The 18,543-nt window shown below is 39.8% G+C and overlaps 1 protein-coding gene across 2 annotated transcripts in view; it reads right to left on the bottom strand.

The window, feature by feature from the left end:
* LOC100073526 (contactin-3) overlaps nt 1–18,543 on the bottom strand; it is a 278,783-nt gene that overhangs the window by 65,364 nt on the left and 194,876 nt on the right. For both annotated transcript variants that reach the window (XM_029049701.1, XM_029049702.2), the window contains 4 exons: nt 6,137–6,340; nt 5,590–5,692; nt 4,729–4,913; nt 941–1,077 (listed from right to left, as the gene is read on the bottom strand). In XM_029049701.1, the coding sequence (XP_028905534.1) occupies nt 941–1,077; nt 4,729–4,913; nt 5,590–5,692; nt 6,137–6,340 (629 nt within the window). The remainder of the gene's footprint in view (nt 1–940; nt 1,078–4,728; nt 4,914–5,589; nt 5,693–6,136; nt 6,341–18,543) is intronic.

Genomic DNA, 18,543 nt, shown 5'->3' with positions numbered 1-18,543 from the left:
TGTACTAAGCACTTGGAAACTACAATTCGGCAACAGATAGAGACAATCACTACCCAACAACGGGCTCACAGTCTAGAAGTCTAATGAAGCAGCTAATTCTGTTCAACAGCCCTGTATGGCTGGTAAAAAAAAAACCCCGATGGGAAATGGAGGCTCACTATCAATTACCAGAGCCTAAATAAACACTGTAGCCCCAAAGGTAATGGGATTGGTTCCCTTATTGGGTGATATGATTTTTCAAGTGGAATTGGTGGGACACCCATACATGGGAGCCATGGATATCTCTAATGCTTTCTTTAGTATACACAGTCACCACTTCTCTCAGGAACAGTTTGTCTCCACCTGGTCGGGCATCAGTACACCTTCACTCTGCTGTCACAGGGATATGCAAATATCTCCACATAATGCTATATCCTCTCCTACACACTTACCACACAAGCTAAATCCCACAGCACCTAATACACTCACTAGGCATATATATCTTATGTATACCAAAGCCTCACACATGTGCACATGGATCTCCCTACATATGCCCACATACAAGCAGAGGTATGCACATTCAAGGATGAGCACAAACATGCCACCACGCAGGCCCCAAATATAAAGATTCAAACAATCAATAGGTGCTATTTATTGAGTGGTTACAGTGGAGGGCACTTTTCTAAATGACTGGGAGAGGAGTTTACAGTCTAGATTTCAAGCTGGGCTTCTCTCAAGGACACAAACTCAGAGTAGCAGTCTCACATAGAGGACAAGAGAGAGAGAGAGAGAGAGAGAAGGAGAGAGAGAGACAGAGAAAAGAGGAATACAGGACCAGTAAAAGAGAGGAGTAAAGACAGAAGGGTAGGAGCAAAACAGAGAAGGGGAGGGAAATAAATAAAATGAGAGGTAGTTCATCCATGTAATCTTGAAAGGGTCAGATGGATCCATGCAGCTTTACCTCTACCACCAGGGTTTCTCCATTCTTCAGCCACCTGTAAGACGGTTTGGGCTTTCCACTTGCCTTACATTCCCAGTATAGATTCTCCTCCATTGTAGCTTCAACATTCTGTATTATTTGAAGCCAGTGAGGTTTAGCTGCAGCAAAAAAAATGCATATATATATATATATATATCTCAACCAAAACAGACTAACCTGTTAATTAATCAATCTCATTTATTGAGTGCTCATTGTGTGCAGAGCACTGTACAAAATGCTTGGGAGAGTACAATATAGCAGAGTTGGGAGGCATGTTCCTTGTCCACAAGGGGCTTACAGTCTAGAGGGGGACAGACATTAAAAGAAAATGCAGTATAATACAATAGACTATAATACCATAGAATTAATAGACACATTCCCTGCCCACAAGGAGCTTACAGTCTAGAGGGGGAGACAGACATTAGTATTAATGTATAAAGATTTATTGAACAACGATTTTCTGTTTACCCAGTCCACACCCTTCATAGTTTTGTAAAACTTCATCACGTCACCTCTTAGCCTGTGTTTCCTACCTGAAGAGTCTAACCTTTTCAGTCTGTCCTCAATCAATCAGTGGTATTTATTGAATGTTTACTATGTGAAGAACACTTTACTAAGTGCTTGGGACAGTACAATACAACATAATTAGCAGCCACATTCCCTGCCCATAACGAGCTGTGGGAATTTCCCAATCTTCTTGATTATTTTAGATGGCCTTCTCTGTACTCTTTCAAATCTATCAATCAGTGGTATTTATTGAGAGTTTCCTGTGTGCAGAGCACTGTGCTAAGAGCGTGGGAGAATACATATAACAGAGTTGGTAGACACATTCCCTTCCCACCACTATTAGTGAGATTCTCTGGTGATAGCTGAAATCAGTATTTGTGAGCTTTCCAGTGTGAATTAAGAGGATGGTCAATCATTTCCACCTAATTCTCCATTCCATCCCCGCATGCATCAACAGAATTTTGATGAGATAATGACACAATTGTTGAAGACTGTAGTTAGTATTTTGTTGGAAGAACTTGGCATTTCTCTGGAAATAAGGTTGTCGACTTAGAGATGGCTTAGTTGTGTGGGATTTGGGACAGTCATTATTGAGACTTCTTCCTATGCTAGGTACATGATAGATTTGCAGTTTGCTAAGCTACAACTCTGAGACGAATGAAAGACTTCTGGAAAACCAATACTTTTCAGATATCTCTAAAGGATTGTTTTATGATCCACTTCTTTGATACATTCCTCTGATTGGTCCTGTGAGCAGGATCTGACTGGGGGCAAATCTGCCTTGTGAGTGCCTGCCACAGCTGTGCCTCAAGTGATTGGTGCAAAAATCTTGAAAGGTGGGGGTGTGGCACTGCAGCATGGCTTAGTGGAAAGAGGGTGGGCTTGGGAGTCAGAGGTCATGGGTTCGAATCCTAGCTCTGCCACTTGTCAGCTGTGTGACTGTGGGCAAGTCACTTAACTTCTCTGTGCTTCAGTTACCTCATCTGTAAAATGGGGATGAAGACTGTGAGCCTCACGTGGGACAACCTGATTATCCTGTATCCACCCCAGTGCTTAGAACAGTGCTCTGCACATAGTAAGCGCTTAACAAATACCAACATTATTATTATTATTATTATTATTATAACTAGTAATATTACCAGTCCCACTCCACCTCCCCAGCAATGCTCCCTCCAGGTCTGTGAAGTCTGGTGTCGCTGGGGTGAAACCAGAATGGCAGTTCTGGCATTGATGTTCTTTCTAGAGCCTGTTCAGGTGTGTTTTGAGCTACTTTCTCCACTGGTGCAAGATGTGCTCAGAATAATTGTTGTTTTGCAATGGGAAAAGCTAGGATTGTTTGCATGAAAAGTCTGGGATATTGGAAAGTATATTGCTAACCATAAGCATGGAAAAGGAATCATCACAATTTCTCTAAGAGCATGATGACTTCATTGTCAGGGAGACAGTCCTAGCCAAGATGGATCATTGGTCTGATAGAATGTATGGACTTGTTTTTGTTGTTTTTGGTGTTGAATTCTATCTTTATTTTTCTTTTCCAAACATGCTTTTGAATTGTGAAATCAAACTGGGATAACTTATTACCTGAGTTGCAGCAGATATCAATGAAAATCATGAATTTATATGGAATGATCATAGAAAGAGAAAAAAATCTAGAGCACTGTAAAAATAACTTTGTAGAATCTGAATAGCATTTTACTTTGTAGCATTTTACTTCATGGCACACTCAAGGCAGAAAATGAGGTACAACTGATTTTAATTTTAATCATGGTATTTTACTCAGAAAAAGATAATGAGGATTAAATTGTATATGATAATCCTAATCTCTTAAATCCATTATGTTTTCCTTTTCTATTATAAAAATATTCTACATTTCATTCATTGAATGCAAAACACTACTAATAATAAAAGTCACTCAATAAAAGCACAACCAGCACAGTGTGAACTTGTACTTGAGCTCCAACATTGGTAAGACAAAAATCTTATCGGATTCATGCTGCATTATGCATGTAATGTCTACTGAAGTATTCAACTTTATATCTTGCATTTGAAGGAACAATTTTATCCATTTCTATTTAATTCAACAAGAATATTTGTCTTTCCACTTCTATTTTATAAATAGTTTTTCTGAAATTGAATCAAACAGAAAACTCTCCTGTAGTAGTTGTTGGGAAGAGATTCAGAGCACCCAACTTTCATTTTTGTGTGTGTCTCCAAACAATCTGTTTTGCACCCTGGGTGGAACTCAGATGACAACAAAATTTTAATGCTCCTGGTTCTCCTTGTTTTCAATGAAAGCATGTTTCTTTAGCATTTTATACTACACTGTTTTGTACCAGGTGCACAAACCTTCTAGCTTCCAAAATGGTTCTTGTCTAACTGCCGTGAAGACAAGGACTGAGCCAATTTTACTTCAGTTAGCTACAAGCCAGCCAATGATTTACATCTCTTCACCAACCAATGGTCAAATCAACACATCCTGCAGCAGCAACTGACTGCTTAGACCTCATAAAATGCCAGGAAAGAATATGGACAGCATTCCTGCCATGAGGTGCAATGGAGAAATCCATCTGCATGGCCTGTCAATCACTCTTGAAGGAGTTGTTCCCTTGAATATGTGAAGTGGGGCTGGGAGCGGCTTTGCACTGATCTATTTACCTAGAGAGGCAGCAACACATTGCTTATATCAATGAATCAGAGGTCGTGGGTTCTAATCCTGCCTCCGTGACTTGTCAGCTGTTTGACCTTAGACAAGTCACTTAACTTCTCTGTGCCTCAGTTACCACATATGTAAAATGGGGATGAAGACTGTGAGCCCCATGTGGGACAACCTGATTACCCTGTATCTACCTAGTGCTTAGAACATTGCTTGGCACATAGTAAGCGCTTAACGAATACCAACATAATAATAATAATAACACTAGAGTCAAATCCAGGGAAAAATCTCCTTTAAAATGATAAGAAACATCACAACACTGGACCATCCTATGCTGTCCAGCAAACTAGCCCTTAGTTACAGCTCCACTGCCCTAGATTCTCTTTCCTATTACTATTACTGTTAAAAATGTTCCCCTGCCTGGCTATGCTAACCTCTTGGAGCAAGTGTATGGTGCTGGAAGGAGATATGACAAGCCAACACTCACCTCATGTACATTCCCTTTCTCTTCCCATCGAAAGTTGCTTATATTTTAAAACAGTGCTTTATATCCTCATACTAATCAACTACAGTAGTCATCTTTAGTCTTTTCAATGAGAAAACTTCTTACCGTAATAGGTGAGGCGTCCTTTGGCAATATTTTTTCCTCTGGAATTTTCAGTGATGCACTCATATGAGCCTGAGTCTTCCTGCTGGAAGTTGGGAATTTCAAGAATTCCATTTGCTTTCATTGTTTTTATTTTACTGGAAAATGGCAGCCCATCACTTCTTCTCCAGCTAATCTGAGGCACAGGACTAAGAAAAAAATATGGATTGATGCCCTTTTTTTGTTACAGGATTTACCAAAAATATTTCACTATGAACAGATAGCCATCCTATGGACTGGAGCCACCATCTGCCCTCCCCATCATTGCTGGCACTGCTGCCCTTCACGTAAAGTTCCTTGTGCCAGAGGTTTTCAGGTAACCACCGTATCAATCAATAGCAGAGGCTCAAGTAGCAGGAGCTTAAGAATTGAATTGCTGACATGGGCTGCAGACAGCAGTGTGAGGAAGAGTGGGGGATTTCTGGGCTGCTTCTCTCTTTCTTTGCTGCTGCAGGCAGGCCCCAAGTAGAATTTATAAGTAGTATTCATGTTTTGGGGGGTGAAATGTATATGTGTGATTCTCTGAGCAGAAGTCAGTCAAGTGTATATACCTCTCTGATTCCACATCCAGCGTCCTCTTTTGTTCTCAAAATCTAACTCTATTCCTGTATATTTCTCTCTGAGGGGCTGTCTTCCTTTTCCACCCTCCCATCCCCCCACACTAATCTGGGTTCTCTTGCCTAGAAGACCTGCTTCCTGCTCCACTTTGCGTTGTCAAAAATATGGTCACTTTGAGTAAGGATACAAGAGCATACTGCAACCACATCTTTTTTTTCTACCTAAAGTGGATATTTTGGTATAAATCAATAAGTACATAAAACTTACTTTCCAAGGGCAAAGCATTCCAACTGGACAGTTGAATCTTTAGCTACTGGAAGTGTTTCTGGAAACTGAACCTCTATTTTTGGTTCATATTCACCCATAACACCTGTAATGCCACAAAATAAAGATTATAACTTCAGTCTTACCCTTTATCTTCAAACCCCATTCCCTCTTCTGATCCTGTTAAACTTTTTAAAACAGAGATTCCATTTATGCTATTTCCTGGCTGTGAGGTAGGTGCTTCTGAATTTTGAGTTACTAATACAGTAGTGGTCAGAAGTAATAATTTGTCCAGTGAGTCATAGGGATTACAGAGGATTAATGTAGTTTCCACATTTACTAAATTTTATTTGAGGGAGTCATTGATATGATGGAAGAATTTGGATTATTGGTAAAAGCCTCAGTCTAGAGTCAGTTGTACAACATAGAAGCAAGCATTCCGACTCCTCACTCAGGATGAGATAATAAAATTATAAAATGCATCAGAATGATACAAGGGCTAGTCTTTATAATGTACCATATACAATTGCGATATCTAAAAGAAACATACCATCAGTGCGTAACACCAAAGGAGTGGGGGAACCAAACACTTGGCTGTTTGTTACAGTACTCGTCACAACACAGGTGTAATTTCCTACATCAGATGGTTCCACTTTGGCTATATAAAGGTGCCCGGTCTCTTGAGAAACAAATAGCCGTCTACCTTCTTGAACAAATGTTGGATATTCATTGAAGATCCAAGCGTAGGAAAGCTCTAATTTTATTTTTGGAAAAACCAAAAATATGTACAATGATTAAGAAATGTTTACTCTGATATTTAATAAAGTTATACTCAGCCTGCCTGATGGTACAGCAGCTGGGCTTCACTGTGACATATGGAACAATCAAATGACTGGGCCCTTCTGCCAGCCAATACGTGCAAACATAGTTATTGTGAGAATTCACCAAATAACAGCTCTGCTAGAGTCCCATCTAAGGGTGACATCAATTTAATGCCCACAGAAATGACAAGCAGACAGTGAAACAATTAGAGAACATACTACTTAAAGTTTGTGATTCTAGAAGGTCTGCAGCCAAATGAGCACTACAAGTAAACAGTGAATTCACATTTAAGGTGATGAATTAAAAAAAAATATAATTTTCTTAGATGTCAATTGAATCCTAACGATGTATTTTACAGTGAAAATTTCCTCTTTGAAAAGTTCAATGATTAATTTGCATCTCTTTCCATTTAACTTTTAGAACAGTGATCTAGCCAAACTTTATTTCTTGTCTTTGAGAATTTTTCTAAAGTATTAGAAAAATAAATGTATCTATCACTTGGAGTAGTGAACAATGTGAACAATCTGGGAATTATTGTACTGTTCACAATTCCCAAAGCTGCAATAGAGTATTAGTTACCTCAGAATCCATAAACTCTGATAAAACTAATTTCTTAAAGTAAAACAGAACATAAATCTTATTCTCTGGTGTTTCAGGAATTACTTCAAATATGATAATTATAGCATTACAATAAAAGTGTTGAATCGATTAATGGTATTTATCACATGCTTACTGTGTGCAGAGCACTGTACTAAGCACTTGGAAGAGTGCAATACAACAGAGTTGGTAGACACATTTCCTGCCTATGAGGAGTGGTAAAGTGTTATTTATGTAAAAATGATAACCCAAGAGGGGCAAATTTGGTCTGGGGATTGAATCTAGGTCCACCACCACTATGTTTAATCAATCAATACATCAATGGTATTTATTGATCACTTACAGTATGCAAAGCACTTCATTGAGCACTGAAGGATTGTAGTAGACACAATCCTTACCTCCAGCATAAGAATAACATCAAGGTCCATGTATAATAGCTGCAAATTTGAAGTTATTTATACAATAAACACCATAACCACTGTATTGTTAGGTAGTGTGCAAAACAGATATTCTGTGTATGCAACATTCAGCATCTTACTAAAACTTATTAAGTGGCCCTGAAGATCAAATAACTGCTGTTCCTGTGCTAGACTTTACCAAACCTTTTGAAATCGCTTTTCTATAGATTGCAAAAATGTTTTGCCAGAATTCTGAAGCCATAGAATTTGAGCTACAAATTGTATTAAGAACCAAAGAGTTGCTTGGAAAAACAAAACAAAACTATAGTCAATTATCTTAACTCTAACACCATGCTTTCTGAAAAGCACATCAGGGCTCAGCATTTTGAGGTTGAGAGGTGGTGAAAAGGGCATATGTGAAATCATCATCCAGGAACTGCTGTACATTGTTGACTAGCCTCTTGAGGCACAGACTCGAACAGAAATGCAGATAATCAGGGGTGCAGTGCAGCCTGGCTATATGGACAAAAGATAAGGCTAAAGAATTATCAATCAATGTTTTTTACTGACCATTTACTGTGTGCAAAGCACTGAATTAACCACTTGCAGTTGGTAGACATGATTCCTGCCCTAGAGAGCTTACACAGTTAGTGGATTAATTGCAGTTTAAGAATATGTAGTTTAGGTACCAACCGTCATCTGGGAAGTCCTAACCATGGATCAGTAACCTATGGCTTGTGAGCTATATCTGGCTCTTGTTGGAACCAAATGTGAATCTGCAAGTTTCAGTCCCTCTATCAATCACTTACTGTCTGCAGCGTACTGTACTAAGCACTTGGAAGAGTTGGTAGACATGATTTCTGCCCATGAAAGAGATGAGGAGGCAGGCATTACAAGAAATTATGGATAGGGGAAAAGGCAGTGTAAGCATATGTATCTAAGTGCCATTGAAGGGGTTCAAATCCAAGTATATTGGCAATTCAAGGGGAGGGCAGGTAGTGGAAATGAGAGTTTAATTAGGGAAGGCCTCAATCAATCAATCGTATTTATTGTGTGCTTCTTGCTTGCAGTGCACTGTACTAAGTACTTGGGAGACTATGGTTTGAGTTGGTAGTCACATTCCCTGGCCTCCACGAACTTACAGTCTAGAGGAGATTGTGACTTTAAGGGGAAGGTTTGCCTGCTGGAGGCTGCAGTGGCACGTTTTCCCCCTACCTCTGTGGTGGGAGCACTCCAATGGAGATTTTGAGAACAAAATGACTTTTTGGGCAGCCGACCATGGCCCCTTCCCTCACCATCGCCTCTGGTCTGTGGCTAAAAAGGGATCTGGAGCTGGGCACTTCACGGGAAAGCAATAGCCACTTGCTTTTCCACCTCTTCCAAACTCACCTACCTCTGATGTTGCCCTCAGCTCTACTCCTTATTTGTACTCACAAGAGAAGCAGAGAAACAGAGTGACCTAGTGGATATAGCACAAGGCCTGGAATTCAGAGGACCTGGGTTCTAATTCCGGCTCTCCCACTTGTCTCCTGCGTGACCTTGGGCAAGTTACTTAACTTCCCTGTGCCTTAGTTCCCTCATGTGCAAAATGGGGATTCAATATCTGTTCTCCCTCCTACTTGGACTGTGAACCCCATGTAGGAACTGATTATCTCTTATCTACCAAAGTGCTTAGCACATAATAAGTGCTCAACAAATGCCAGAGTTATTTATTTTTATTTTTACCATAAGACAAGGTCTGTTGAATTCCCCTCTAGACCATAAACTCCTCCTCTAGACTGTAAACTTCTTGTGGGCAGGGACCATACTTATCAACTATGTTGTATTGTACTCTCCCAAGTGCTCATTACGGTGCTCTGCCCACAGTAAGCACTAAATAAATAATATAGATTGATTCCAGCACAAGCCTACCACTTTTCACCTGTAGTCCCACCTTCCCTTCCTAAGTCCAGCCATTCAAGATGGGAACAAAGTAGCATAGGATGGGGTAGGTGTTAATGTGGGTTCCAGTTTTAGAACCAGTCTGTCATGTCTCTCTTCCCATCCCTTTTCCAGTTTTAAATACGGCTTGGGCTGAGGAGGGGCACGGAGACATGACAGAGTTAGCTGTTCTGGCAGCATTGGCTGTTGCTATAAAGTGACTGAGACTTCACAGCACAGCATGATGTAATGCCATTGTCATTTTGCACTGTGGGCAGAGTGGCATAATTTTGTTTGCCCCTTTGGCACAAAAATGTTGTCAATCCCTGCCTTAAGCACAATCAAAGATTTGCATGGACAGACAGAACCTTATAGAAGCAGCGTGGCTCAGTGGAAAAAGCCCAGGGTTGGGAGTCAGAGGTCAGGGGTTCGAATTCCGGCTCTGCCACTTGTCAGCTGTGTGACTGTAGGCAAGTCACTTAACTTCTCTGTGCCTCAGTTACCTCATCTGTAAAATGGGATTTAACTGTGACCCTCATGTGGAACAACCTGATTACCCTGTATCTACCCCAGCACTTAGAACAGTGCTCTGCACATAGTAAGTGCTTAAAAAATACCAAATACCAACCTTCATGGAAATACACTATCCAACAATAAATGGATAGACAAAAATCTGCAATAGAAAATTATAGAGGCCAGTACTTTACTAGTTCCATTAACTAAGATGCTTACAAATCCATGCTGTCCCGTGTAGACATGGCTATTATGATGGAAAAGAAGGAATCACGATTATATGCCTGGTTAAATCTGTTAAGCATATTTCACCTGCAACTGGAAGTTCAGCACATTTTCTTTGACATCTATATTCTCAAATCCAAATAATTGTAGTGTAAATATAAAAATATAACTCCTACACCTTAGATGAAACTTTGGATATTATAATATTATAGATTGCATTAATAAGGCTTCAAAATTGATGAACCTCACACAGGAATGTCATATAGATTAAACTAATTTCAAATGTGTATTTCTGTACTGCATATACAATTATTATTGAAATGCACATTTTAAAAAATGGATCTCCAAAGTGCACTGCTTTTCCACCTTGACTTTAATTGATTTCAGCAACACCTAAAAATATGTTGGCCTGGATTTTTTCTTTTTTTTGCACACTGCCTGGGGATGCTCGAGGGGCTCTTAAAGAAAATGCTTTTTATGACAGCAAGATTTTCATGTTACCATGTATATTGAAAACATGGATTTTGTCAAGCCAGTATTCAGTACCTGTCAAGCATTTTAGTATAGTGCTTCCACTCTTACCTCTACTGAGCTGTGCAAATTTTTAATGGAAAGGAATTAATTAATATTTTACTTTTCAGTTCTTATTTAGATGAAGGTAAAGAATCTTCCAGTTCATAGGAGTGCTAATTGGTAGCCAATTATAATTTGATTGACCTACCTTGTTATTAAAATGACATGCAGATTTTACACTGCCCTTGAAAATGTAAATCTCTTCAGGACTCATAAGCATATATAAAGCTAACACTTTAATGAATCAAAGGGTAGTGATTTGGAGGAGGTATAATTTCCCAGTGAACTCTTAAGAAACAAGTCCTACTGAATTTCTGGCTATCCAATCCACTGGGAAGTTTCTTTCAGAGAGTTGCAAATGATATGGGAAATGATTATATGAGGAAATTGCTATAAATTAAATAATTAAAATATTAATGGACTAGTAAATAAAAGAAGAGCATCAAAATGGGATGCAATTTCCCAATTGTGTCCAATTTTCCATTATGAAAATTTAAACTCTTTTCTTTAGCAGTCTCCTACAGGCCTCATTCATTTCTGGTTACTGATAACCTCAGCTTCTCTTTGAATATATTGTAATACTATTGAAGTTTTGCCTTTTACAGAGTAGTGTTACTTTCCATTGTAAGTTAAAATAATTCAACATAAAGACATAACTAACATAACTAAACATTAAACATGAGAAATATCACCCCTTTTCCCACCTATCATTCCTTTCAAAACTCCTTGAGCGAGTTGTCTACACTCACAGCCTCCACACTTCCTATCCTCCAATTTTCTCCTTGATCTGCTCCAATGTTTCCCCCACCTTCACTCCATAAAAGCATATTCTCTAAGGTCAACAGTGAGCATCTTCTTGCCATATCCAACAGCCTCTACTCCATCCTAATCCTCCTCAACCTTTCAGCTGCCTTTGGCACTGTGGATCACCCCTTCTCCTTGAAACATCATCCAACCTTGGCTTCATTGACACTGGCCTCTCCTGGTTCTGCTCCTTTGCCTCAGTCTCTTTTGCAGGCTCCACTTTTGCCTCCCACTCCCTAACAGTAAGGGTTTCCTCAAGGCACTGTTCTTTCTCCCCTTCTAGCTCTATCTACACCAACTCCCTTGGAGAACTCAGTCAGTCAGCCAATCGTTTTTATTGAGCACTTACTGTGTGCAGAGAAGTGCACTAAGAGTTTGGGAGAGTACAAAATTTAACAATATGACACCTTCCCTGACCATAACAAGCTTACAGACTAGAGGGGGAGACAGACATTAATATAAATAAATAAAATTACAGATATGTACATAAGTGTTTGTGGGGCTGGGAGGGGGGATGAATAAAGGGAGCAAGTTAAGGCGACACAGAAGGGATTGGGAGAAGAGGAAAGGAAGGCTTAGGGAAGGCCTCTTGGAGGAGATGCATCTTCAATAAGGCTTTGAAGTGGGGGAGAGGAATCGTCTATTGGATATGAAGAGGGAAGGAGTTCCAGACCAGAGGGAAGATGTGGGCAAAAGGTCAGCAATGAAACGAGATCGAGGTAGAGTGAGAAGGCTGACATTTGAGAAGCAAAGTGTGTGGGGCTGGGTTGTTGTAGGAGAGTAGTGAGGTAAGGTAGGAGGGGGCAAGGTGATTAAATGCTTTAAAGCCAATGGGAAGGGGTTTCTGTTTGATGCAGACATGGATGGGCAACCACTGGTGGTTCTTGAGGATGTTCAAGAAAAATGTAGAAAAATGATCCAGGCAGCAGAGTGAAGTATGGACTGAACTGGGGCGAGACAGGAGTCAGGGAGGTCATTTTTACCCTTTAAGTACTTGGTATTCACCCAACTCTCAGCCCCACACCACTTATGTATATATCCATAATTCATTTATTTATATCAATGTCTGTCTCTTACTCTAGATTGTAAACTCGTTATGGTCCAAGAATGTGTCTACCAACTCCTCTGTATTGTATTCTCCCAAGTGCTTAATACAGTTCTTTGCAAACAGTAGGTGCTCAATAAACACCATTGATTGATTCATTATATACTCAGTGGGCCCAAGTGAAGAAATGTCAACTACTTCCTGTGTTGCTTTGTCTACCTTGTATCTAGAGAAGCAGTGTGGCTCATTGGAAAGAGCATGGGCTTGGGAGACAGAGGTCATGGGTTCTAATCCCAGCTCTGCCACATGTCAGCTGTGTGACTTTGGGCAAGTCACTTCACTTCTCTGGGACTCAGTTACCTCATATGTAAAATGGGGATTAAGACTGTGAGCCCCACGTGGGACAACCTGATCACCTTGTATCCCCGCAGCACTTAGAACAAGGCTTTGCACATAGTAAGCACTTAACAAATACCATCATGATTATTATCTACCCCAGCACTTAGAACAGTGCTTGGCACATAGTAAGCGCTTAACAAATACCAACATTATTATTATTATTTGATAATAAATATTTATGTATATGACAAAAGAATCACTTATTTGTAAATTCATACCTTGCCTTTTAGTTGTATATATAGGGTATAGAGGCATTTTATCACTGTAGCACATTCTCTTACAAATAAAATAAATATGATACTATCAGAGTCATTGTGTAAATACAACTACCAACATCCCTCATAGCCTTAGGGATTTCCATCAATGTCAAATTATTCAGGCACCAAAAAATCCAGGGAATTCTAAAGCCGCTTCAGAACCATGACTAGTATAAACACTATTGACACAAATGATACAAACTGGATGCATGGTGAGCTTGTATCCATGGGCTTAGAAGTGACTGAAAAAATCAACATGTGACCAGCAATTCCTTCCATACGGTGCATACATAAGAATCATCTTTGCTGTATAGAGGCTGGCACTGTCATTGATTTAGTGACCTTTCCAAATCCACTGCTCTTAAAAAAGTATCACCATTCCTGTAATGCTAGTCTTCATTATTGCATGCCAGATGGGTCCACCTGCTGCAGTTATCAATCAACCAATCAATCAATCAGCCAATGGTATTTGCTGAGCCCTTCCTATATGCAAAGCACTCTACTAAATGTTTGGGAGTGTGCAATACAAAACAGTTGATAGACATGTTCCCTGGGATCAATCAGCAGTCCAAAGCTATGCCATGTCCTTTGAGACTGTACTGCGTTGTACTGTAAAGAAAATATTTATACTTCCAGCTTGGTTTATAGTCCTCCCATTTTATCTTAAACTATAAACCCTGCTGTCACCCATACTCCACACATTCTACCCAGTGTTGGGATGTGGCAAGCACTGATTTGGTGCTGAAAAATACTGAATTCCAGAAGCTAGTTATTTGAAATGTTGTCTTAAATATGAGCATATAGATAGTGTGGTTGGCCCCAACCCAGAAATCAGCTGTGCTGTTTGTGGATTGTAAAAAGTTCTTGAGACATATAGCATAGTGGAGACATATAGCATAATTGCTCTGAGACCTTCAGTTTGATCTGGAGCTGGATGCCAAACATTGTCTGACAGTCTTCTAAAGGTCATGAATATCTTCTTCTTTCACTTCTCTACTTCTTTAAGAGGCATTTTATGATAGAGTGCTACCTAAGTAGCATAATTTAGGGATAGCATTCAGCTGTTTCACTAATGGCAGGTGCAGTCTGACATCAACTTGGTCTTCCTAAGGCTAAATGTTATTTCAGAAAATAGTGCTGAGTCTGTAAAGCAGTTCATAATCATTTGCATATATTGGCTGTGTGTTTCTACAGTTGATTCATCAACATATAGCAACTCCTGTATTACTAATGAAAGGATCTTTGCTTCTGTTTAGAGGATCAGAAGTGTAATCGAACAACTTGTTCTAGGATCCGTATCGTGTCCTGTAAACATATTCATGCACTGTAGGTTGAGAAAATTACACCTATTATATGACTTGGCTTTACTCCATTGGTGATGGGGAAAAAGCCACTTCCCCATTTGGAGTATCCCTAGGATCTTCATAAAATTCTCATAAAATTCTTCATAAAATTCCAAACTAGTTTAGAAACCATCAGAGCCTAGATCTCTTGATAGCATCAAACACTCATATAAAAACACGATATATTGTGTTTGATATTATTCCCTGCTAATTTCTGGTATCTTCCTAGAAATAAAGATTGCATCCAATAGACTACAATTCTGGGACTGTGTAGCTAATGATATTTTTAAATACAGGTCCAGAAGGTCTCTGCTTAGGCTCTTGCCAGCAGTGGCAACTCTATTAATGAATGTGGTATTTGTTAAGTACTTACTATGTGTCAAGCACTGTACTAAGCACTCTGGTAGATGCAGGATAATCGGGAGCAAGTTGGGGCTCACAATCTAAGTAGAAGGGAAACAGGTATTGAATTCCTGTTTTGCAGATGAGGGAATTGAGGCACAGAGCAGTGAGGTGACTTGCCTAAGATCACGCAGTAGACAAGTGATGGAGCTAGGAGTAGAGCCCAGGTCCTCTGACTCCCAGGTCCATGCTTTTTCCACTTGGCCACACTGATTTTAGGAGATGGTGATTTTTCTCAAATCTTCTGCCACTCCCCCCAGTGCTCTATATGTTAAGGAAAATTATCCATGCAGCATCCATATTGTTTTTCTTATTTGATAAGCAAGAGATGATGTTGGTGATTAAACTATCTGACACACTTGTAAGTCAAACAACACTTATAAACCTCAAACCCTGTCCCTTTTTAAAATGATTTTATTCTCCCTCCTCTATTCTCCCGTTTCCTGTCATCAACAGAAATGAAGAGATTTCAGAAGACAATGTATTAGCCTGTTAAAATATGGACCAGTCTGCATAATTTTTGCTAATCATTAAATATTTGTGTTGCTAGCAATTATGACCCTGACCACAGTGAAAATCAGCCACTTAAATGAAGTACAGTGCAAGTTCTAGGTATCAAAATTTAAAGTTTTTCAAATGTGTACTTGTTCACGATGTGTGTGCATTTGGGTTTTTTTCAGTTCACTTTAATTTATTTCTGATTTCTGGCCTGAGGACCTGATTTGCATGGCTTGCCTATAAATATTTTATAGCCTTTGTATCTTTTCTTCCTCTTTAACTTCTAGTTCTTAGCTACAAGTCTCTCATTTTTGCCTAATGCTCATGTTTCCTCCCTCCTGGCCTACCACCTCTTCTTTTTTCTTTTTCTCTCCCCTCTCTTCTCTGTCCTTTTTTCATTTCAGTCCTTCAGTTTTCCAATCAGTAACTTCTTTTTTTCAGGTCACTGCTTGCTTGATCTGATTTCTTGTTTTGGGGTTTTCCCTCCCTTTGATTCTTAACTGCCCACAACCTGGAGCAGCTTTCTGACCTAATGAGGAAAGGAGAATCAACTCACTTCAGTGATCCTTCCCATTATTGGCTAGGAAAATGTTAACATTTAAAAGCAGAGAGGAAAGCACAAAGGAGACCCCCCAAGGAAAAAGCAGTGTCTGATTCTATCACATTTCTGTAGCTAGGGGTGTGATTGCAGGCTGCTTTAGATTCCCTGAGCCAGTATCCTCTAAACTGTAGCCTGGAAAAGGTTCCCACGGGCCCTTGCCTTCTCTCCCTCACCTAACTTTGTATGATAAGGGATTGGAATCAAGAACATTGAGTATGAAAAGAGGTGGAGACAAGGCTGTACATACTTTCCATTGTACTTAAATCATATGAACAATTATAAGCCAACCCTATACATTTGTGTCCCTCTGAGATGGTTAGTTGCCCCACATGTGGCGACCACTGCCAGGGGCTACCTATTGGGCATCTCTGGCCTGTCTGAAATATATACAATGGCTCCACCACATTTTTCAATGCTAGGAAGACAAAGCTTCAAACTGAAGGGAGATCCAGGAAGAAAAAAACAATCATAAGCATATGGTGAGCAAGAGTGAATCCATCTTGTAATGCAGAAGCCATTCCATAAAAGACAGTTCTTTGACCCCATGAACAAAAATATCAAAGGAAGAATTTGAGGAAGAACTGAATTCTGAGGAATTTGAGGAGGAACTGAATTGCTGAGGAGTTTGAGGAGGAATGAGATTGTCTTGCAGAGGAGTTTGAGGAGGTACTGAATTGCTTTGCTGTGGAGCAGGAAAAAGACTGGCAGAACTTTCTTGCAAAGACAGCCCATGGGGTGGGTGGGGGGAGGGGTAGCCCCTATCTTATCTAGGAAGTACACTGAGATGCCTAGGACAGCTGCCAGAAAATCACCTATGACTAGAGACAGCTGGCAGCCAGATTCCTCCAACCCCTCAAATGTGGGACCATCTGCATGAACTTAGGGAAAACAGTTGGATGGCTGAATAATAGATGTGGACGGGTGGGTGTGGCGTGCATGTATATGCATTAACCTCTCTTGATTAGACTACGCATAGAATAAAACTTTCCACTATATACAGTAGTGGTTTAGTTTCACTTTGAACTTGTCAGTGAGTGGCTGACCCATTAGGAGCTCGTGGTTAATTAGAGCTGCCCAGTGGGTTAGGTGCATCCAAGGATCTCATCCCAGGGAATGTGGGTGAGGTGATTTCAAGGATTTCATCCTAGGGGATCAGAAATCTGGATGAGGTGCAACCAAGGATCTTGTCCAAGGGGAGCAGTAAACTGGGTGAGGCGAATCTTTAGCAGCCTGGGGGAGGCCAGGCAGGGCAAAGATCTCAGCCTCAAATCTCAGTCTCATTTTGCCTCATGAAAAAATGCTCACGGGTCGGTGTTAGAAATCCTATAATTCAACTCAATTGAACACCTTTTCTCCATGGATTAAAAGATATCCTGAACAGATTTGGCACATTCCCTGAGCAGATTTGGGCTCCCAACAGGCATTCCAACCTAAAAGTCCCATTTAAAGAGCATCCTTGCTCTATGCCAAATGGCCTGCCACTACCTTTATAATTGGTCAGAAGAACATCAGCATTTTTTCTCCTACCTACAAATAGAATGGATCAAAGCCATGACATTACATTTCTGAAATTAGAGGAGTCAGATGGCCATTCCCAAACCATGGGGGTGGATGACCCATGGAGTAACCATCACACTGTTCCTCTAAGCATCCTGCCAGTTCCGCCAGAAGCAGGAAACTGGACTGGATGAACCATTGGTCATAGTAGTCGCAGATACAGTAGTAATGATGACATTCATTTAGAGGCTACTAAGTACAAGGCACCATACATAAGGTAAGGGATTTTTTATGTGAGAAAAAATACAACAGAGGTACAAGACACATTCCCTGTCCATTGGTCTGACATAATATGACATGTCTTAGGTCCTGAACATTTAATCTTAACTTCTAAGAATCAGCAAAATTCAACTTTACTTTGCTCTTCAATGTACACTGTTTTATGCCAAAACTACACCCTTCAGATTATTAGAGCCCGTCGATTAGACTGTGAGCCCGTCATTGGGCAGGGATTGTCTCTATCTGTTGCCAAATTATACATTCCAAGTGCTTAGTAGAGTGCTCTGCACATACTGAGCGCTCAATAAATATGAATGAATGAATGAATTAGAGCCAGAATGCAAAGTCAGCTTTGGGTCCAGCTGTACTTATTTGAACTAATACAAAGAAAGGTAACATAACTACCTACACTCTTTTGAAGTCATTATATGAATAAAGTACTTTTTTCCCTTTATTAAGAAACACATTTCTTAGTAAAGGGTAAAGAAAAGAGCTACTCATCTTCAAACAATGTGATAAAAAGTCCTTTTCATCAAAGAAGAAATAAATATATAGATTTGTGGTGTAAAAACATTAGATCCCAGCTTGAATGGAAATGTGGACAGACGGCTTGTGAGTCCTAGAGTAAACTTACCTCTTAAAGCCTAATCTTCCATTTGACATAAATGTTCATTGATTCTTTTTTAAAATGGAGAAGTACAAACTACATCCCTGTGGCTTCTAATTCAATATTTTATTTTATATTTATGTCAGCTAATAAAATTGTATTCTTATTTTCCAAATA

The sequence above is a fragment of the Ornithorhynchus anatinus genome, chromosome X1 (genome assembly GCF_004115215.2).
Source record: "Ornithorhynchus anatinus isolate Pmale09 chromosome X1, mOrnAna1.pri.v4, whole genome shotgun sequence".
Taxonomy (NCBI): Eukaryota; Metazoa; Chordata; class Mammalia; order Monotremata; family Ornithorhynchidae; genus Ornithorhynchus; species Ornithorhynchus anatinus.
Note: the sequence above shows the minus strand (reverse complement) of the source record. Positions and strands in the feature narration are given on the sequence as shown.